This window comes from Eptatretus burgeri, chromosome 2 (assembly GCF_056783735.1).
Source record: "Eptatretus burgeri isolate ZD-2024b chromosome 2, Ebu_testis_v1, whole genome shotgun sequence".
Lineage (NCBI taxonomy): Eukaryota > Metazoa > Chordata > Myxini > Myxiniformes > Myxinidae > Eptatretus > Eptatretus burgeri.
This window is the reverse complement of record NC_140962.1, coordinates 149,094,124-149,100,123: the sequence shown is the minus strand read 5'-3', so window position 1 is coordinate 149,100,123 and position 6,000 is coordinate 149,094,124. Positions and strand designations below refer to the sequence as shown.

The 6,000-nt window shown below is 42.6% G+C and overlaps 2 protein-coding genes across 3 annotated transcripts in view; one reads left to right on the top strand and one right to left on the bottom strand.

Moving 5' to 3' along the window:
* LOC147033509 (E3 ubiquitin-protein ligase TRIM7-like) overlaps positions 1-6,000 on the top strand; it is a 1,095,521-nt gene that overhangs the window by 692,817 nt on the left and 396,704 nt on the right. The window lies entirely within an intron of this gene.
* The window catches only part of LOC147033518 (E3 ubiquitin-protein ligase TRIM7-like), a 207,795-nt gene that overhangs the window by 148,948 nt on the left and 52,847 nt on the right, over positions 1-6,000 (bottom strand). The window contains exon 7 of one of the 2 annotated variants that reach the window (XM_085855640.1): positions 1-56. This exon is cut by the window's left edge and continues 569 nt beyond it. The exons of the other annotated variant lie outside the window; for it this stretch is intronic. Coding sequence (XP_085711766.1) covers positions 1-56 — 56 coding nt within the window. The remainder of the gene's footprint in view (positions 57-6,000) is intronic. 2 annotated transcript variants of the gene reach the window in all.

Genomic DNA, 6,000 nt, shown 5'->3' with positions numbered 1-6,000 from the left:
GGAGATCTTGATCCGTGGATTTGCAGAGTTTGGGTCCAGACTCGGGGTCCGTCCATCTACGGACACGAGACAGGGTCACAGACATTGTTAGACAAATGGAGAGGAAAAAAAACACATTAATCCCATTCAGGGTCATAGTTTGTACACGATAAATAGGTGTCGCTTTGGGGTGTGGGTCGGAGGTTCGGGAAACATCCACGGGGTGGAGGTGGCGAGGGGGAAAGGTGGCACAGTCACGTGACGCCATTAAAAGTTCTCCCCAATATGGAACTCCCATTTACACTTTGAAAGATGGAAGAGCATTTCATGTTTCGTGTCATTGTAAGAGGGAAGGCTATTCTGGAGAAGTGGAGAGGGGGGGGGGGAGGAGTATTGGTTGGAGTCACACATTGTTTTAGGGGAAGGGGCCATGTGAAACATCACAAGGAGGAATAAAAAAACTGGGTCACGTGATTTGTGTGTGCCTCCAAACAAACCAGTGAAACGGAAGTAAAAACATTTTTTTAACCGACAAGTAAACCACTGCAGATGCATTTTCACCTGAATCTCCGCTCTGCTGAAAGAAGAAACATTGAGAGGGAATAACTTATGAAGGAGTTCACTCCCTCACTTACCATTAAATACTGGGGTCGCCAATTGCAGAAACAAACCCAACAGCAGCAATAAGCCCCGCCACCTATCCTAGAGAAGGGGCATAAACACAGTGTGTCTGTCCGTCTGCCTATCTGTGCATAGACCCCCAAAGCGGCTTGGCCGATCTCCACCAAATTTTGCACATGATGGGGGGAAATCAGGGTCACACCAAGGGAGTTGTGCTTGGCACTACGTAATGCGTAGTGAATGATGGTGATGTGGCTTCGATGTTGGTTGCTTGAAGCTGAGATGGCGTTATGTCCCATGATAGCCCAGAATCGTCTCTAATAAATAATTTGATCCAAGCTGCATCTTGACCTTACTACATGGTGGCAGCGGCAGGGTCTTGAAGATCAATAAGCAATTTGACTTTTGGTATAGTTTTCTTTCCCGAATTTACGAACATGTCCAAGTTCCCGACAATGGACTGGTCCAGCTCGAAGCCAGTGGAGACTTTGAAGCTGTTGAAGCAACCAATGAACTTGGTGTTGTCAGACGAGGGACTGCGGTGTATCAATGCATCGAATAAGCGTGGATGGTTAAAAAAAATCCAAATCCATTGAGGCCATACTCTGTGCAGAGTGTTGGTGCTAACTAAGCAATTTCCTGGGCTATTGGGCACAATCCTGGACAGGTCACCACTCCACCGCACGATACTCAAATGACCCAATCATCCCAGCAAGCTGGTACTCATTTTGCTGACCTTGGAAGGATGACAGGCCGAGTCAAACCCTCCTGGTATTAATTCAACAGCCGAGCAGGATTTGAACTCAGGGCCCTTGAATCCCAAGCCTGCCACCCTAATCATTAAACCAACACCAGGCAATATGGCAAAAAGGATCCGGATATATTATACGAGTATAAAGTATTTGAGGATTAGTTGGATATTCATGTAAACTTCGGAATTCACCGGCTGGAAATGAAGTTCCAGCAGCAAGGAGAGTCCATTGATGATGTTGTCAACAGATGCTGACGGAAGGGGAGGTTGTGTAATTTATGTGTCCTGACCCAACTACAAAGGGTAGACAATAATAACCCCTTCCCACCCCAACCATACACTGTGAGAATAGGGAAATGACACAATTTTTCTCTGTGCACGTGATTCACTGAACCCTGCCTGTATGGGGGTGGGTTATTTTTGCCAGTGACTTCCCACGGGAAGTGAAAAATTGATTTGCCCCAATTCCCCTCCCCTGTTGGATGCAGTAACCCCCTCCCCCTGGAGGAGAGGGTGCTTCTAGTGTTGTAAATTAACAGTAATGAGTAATTGACATTTACACAATAAGTATACAGTAGTTGTGTAGGTCTAATTAACTCATATAAATGTATCATTTATTTTAATTATTAGCCACACATTGGGGGGGGGGGGGTCACCCCATTTGGAATTTATATTTTGGGTCCAATCCATCTGTCAATCCAGATCCTCTACTCTAAATTGACTGGAGGGATTTATTTCATGTTCCATAAATGTATGTAACAAGTAAAACAAAGACATAACATGTCAGAGCCCCCATTGTTTTAGTAATTTTGCTGTATGGAGTTAAAGGCGAGCCCATATTTATGTACAACTAAAACGGCCACCAGTCTACCAGTGAGCCATCTTTGATCAGATCGCAAAATAAAGTGAGTTGCACGTATATGCCATCATGTACTGTGATTGTGCCAAGTTTGAACAAAATCAGATCATGTATGTCTGAGAAATGGTTGGGGATGCAGTTAAGTAACAAGATGGCCATCAGTCTGCCATCTTGGATCTGATCATGAAAATAAATGACATGCGTATGAAAGCCATCATTCATTATCTGTGTGCCAAGATTGAACAACATTGGTAAATGCATGTTCGAGAGATGGTTGAGAACGTGTTCAACATTGTTTTATTTTTTTTCAACTAAAATGGCCGCCAGTCAGCCATCTTGCATGTGATGTCAAAAAAGAATGAGGTACATATGTAAGCCTTCACCCATTATATTTGTGCCAAGTTTGAATAAGATCAGTAAATGCATGTCTGAGAAACAGTTGAGGAGGTGTTCAACACCACATTTTTTTCCAACTAAAATGGCCGCCAGTCGGCCATCTTGGATCTGTTCTCGAAAAAACAATATATGACATGCATCTTTAAGCCATCATTCTTTATCCATTTGCCATGTATGAACAAGATCAGTAAATGCATCTCTGAGAAATGGTTGAGGTGTTGGATAAGATTAAAAAAATAAAAAAAAATAAAATGGCCGACAGTATACCAGTCGACCATCTTTGATCAGATCGCAAAATAAAGTGAGGTGCACGTATATGCCATCATGTACTGTGCTTGTGCCAAGTATGAACGAAATCGGACCATGCATGTCTGAGAAATGGTTGGGGACACACTTAAGAAACAAAATGGCTGTCAGGCAGCCATATTGGATCTAATCTCGAAAAAAAAAAATGATGTGCATATACAAGCCACCGTTCCTTATCTGTCTACCAAGTTTGAACAAGATCGGTAAATGCCTGTCTGAGAAATAGTTGAGGACGTGTTTGATACTTTTTTTTTGTTTTACAATGAAAATGGCTGCCAGTCGGCCATCTTTGATCGCATTGCGAAAAAAATGATGTGCGTATGTATGCCATCATTCGTTGTCGTTGTGCCAAGTACGAATAAAATAGGTCCATACACGTCCGAGATATGGTTGTGGACGCACGCACGGACACAAAAATTGAGACCAAATCTGTAAGTCCCCATGCCAAATCAAGTCCAATGGGAACTAAAACATCTGGTCATGATATGTGTCAAATTATTTTGGGATCGGAGCCAAAAGTTATGGGATACACGGTTATATTTACTAATTTTTGTTGAGGATTGTATATAACTGAGAACCATTATTAATTTATATACACTTTACAATCTTCACGACCAACATGTAACTTTTCATTATTTATTTATATTTGACCATCTCCAAATTGGCTTAATGGTTATGGTTGGCTGGTTTAAGATCTTAGGGTTTTGAGTTCAAGCCCTGTCCAACCGTTGAATCAACACCAGGTGGGTTAACTCAACCCGTCATCCTTTTGAGGTTGGAAAAATGAGTTCCAGCTTCCTGGTAACAGGGGCACTGCATCAGTGGCACAGCGATGCCACTGGAAAATGATGCAGCCTTTGGCTGCATATGAATAAAAAAAAAAAAACCAACACATAATGATGAAGTATTTATTTATATACAATTTACCCCCAAAACCAACACACAATTTTGAATTACTGTATTTATTGAGAAACACTTTACCATTACCACCACAGAAACAACACCTCAAATTATTTATGGACACATTACCGTCTGCCCTACAAACATACAAGGTAGATATATTTCTTTATTACCTACATCACCGATGGTGAATGGAGGTTATGGTTTGCCCTCTGTCGGTCTGTGAGCAGGATATCTCAAAACGTTACAGACGGGTCCGGACAAAACTTGGTGGACAGGTTGGGTGTGTGACAAGGTCACATTCATTCAATTTTGGTGAAGATCCGGATCCAGATCGAGGTTGCAGAATTTTTTTTAAGCGATTCTTCACCATTGAGAAATGTACCAAAAAGGATACATAGCACGATATCTCCAAAGGTTGTGGACGAATTATGGCAAACTAGGTGGATGAGGTGGGTTGATGACAAGAACGAGCCGATTAGATTTTGGTTAAGGTCCGGATACAGATCAGGCCTATCAGTGGAATACAAAATTTAAACTGTTCAACCTGGTGGAGGTTTGCACTCCACCAAGTGCCATTGTAGTTATTTTTGTGACGTATTTTGTAATTAATTAATTAATAAAGACCTTAGAAACATTTATGTTGTTGGGGAAATGGCTCCTCAGGGGGTAATAATGTTTGGTAAAGAACAGTTATTTCCTTAAAATGAATGTCTGGAGTAAACGTGAAGTAATAAATCGTGTTATGAGATTATGCATCGCTTCTGCCGTTATGGGTCTAGTTAGAGGCATCTATCCATCCTAATGTCTGTATCTAAAACTACCAACCCTTTTGATGCCATTTTTACTAAATTTACCCTCTACAATCTGTTACATATGCTCTTTCTAGTATTTTGAAAGTCTGGAGGTGCAAGTTTTGGCAGAAAACGCTGTCAGACCATGGCGACTCGACCCCCAACTCAGAACATCTGATGTGAAGGGTCGTGAAGGAGTCTCCCCGCCCACCCGACTGAAGCAGCGTCCAATGGTGAGTGAGAGGGAAGAGGCGTGGAGTGTCATTGGTGATGTATGTGCCCAAGGAAGTAAAAGGCGGAGTGAGACAGGAAGTACGAGGAAAACAGCGCATAAGGCTGCACCGAGATTGCTCCTGCCAAACACAGTCATACCCCATCTACGTCATAGTCTATGTCCTCTCTACTACTCCAAACAAGATGTGGGAACGTGATGGGCTGTTTTCCTGCCGGAGTGGCCGGGACCCTAACTGTCTTGTGGTGTCCAGCTGGAGATCACTGGGGTATTTTCTTATCTTGTGAATCCTTTGGTCTCTCTACCACGGTGTGTTTGATCAGGCCTTGGCGCATAAGTATTTTAGGCATCTCCATTTTGCCGTCGGTAAGGAGTTCATATGATACATACTTGTTTGCCTTCCTTGTGTTCCCTTCCCCGTGACCATAGTTTTTTATTCAAAGTCGAGCAGGGGTACTCGGCGTTAGCCGGTGCTGTTCTAATCCTATTGGCATTTTGAAGAAATCAAATGGGTTTTTTCAAAACAATTTTGTGGATGCCTAAAACACATCCTTACACCCACTAAGGAATGAGATTGGGATCATTTAATATTACCTTTCATGTAGCTGTAAAGCCTTCAGCACTTGAGCGATAAAAAAAATTCAAGTTTTTTTTTTTTCAAAATCTTCAATTTTTTTCTTTTTTGCCAAGAACTCTTCCCAGCACTCACTGATGAACCTCTGAAAGTTAGACGAAGATCAACTTGGCCATCTGTGAGAAAGGAAGAAAGGTTAAAGAAGAAAGCAGCAAAGAAGAGCTGTGGATAAGGTAAGGAATGATATGGACAAGGAAGTGCAAAACAAGTTAGAAGAGGATGGTGGGAAGAAGTTTATCTATAAATTGGCTCGTGACAGGGATGAGGATAGAAAGGAAATTAATGATGGGAGGGTGATCAAGGATGTTTCCGGGAGGCTCGTCACATCCATCCATTGGGATAATACTCTGTACAGAGCGTCGGTGCTGCTGACGCAGTCTGCTGGGCTGTTGGGCACAATCCTGGATTGGTCGCCACTCCTACGCAGGATACTTGAATGGCTCAATCATCCCAGCATCACTCATTTTGCCAACCTCGGAAGGATGACAGGCTGAGTCAACCCCACCTGGTATTAATTTAATGACCGAG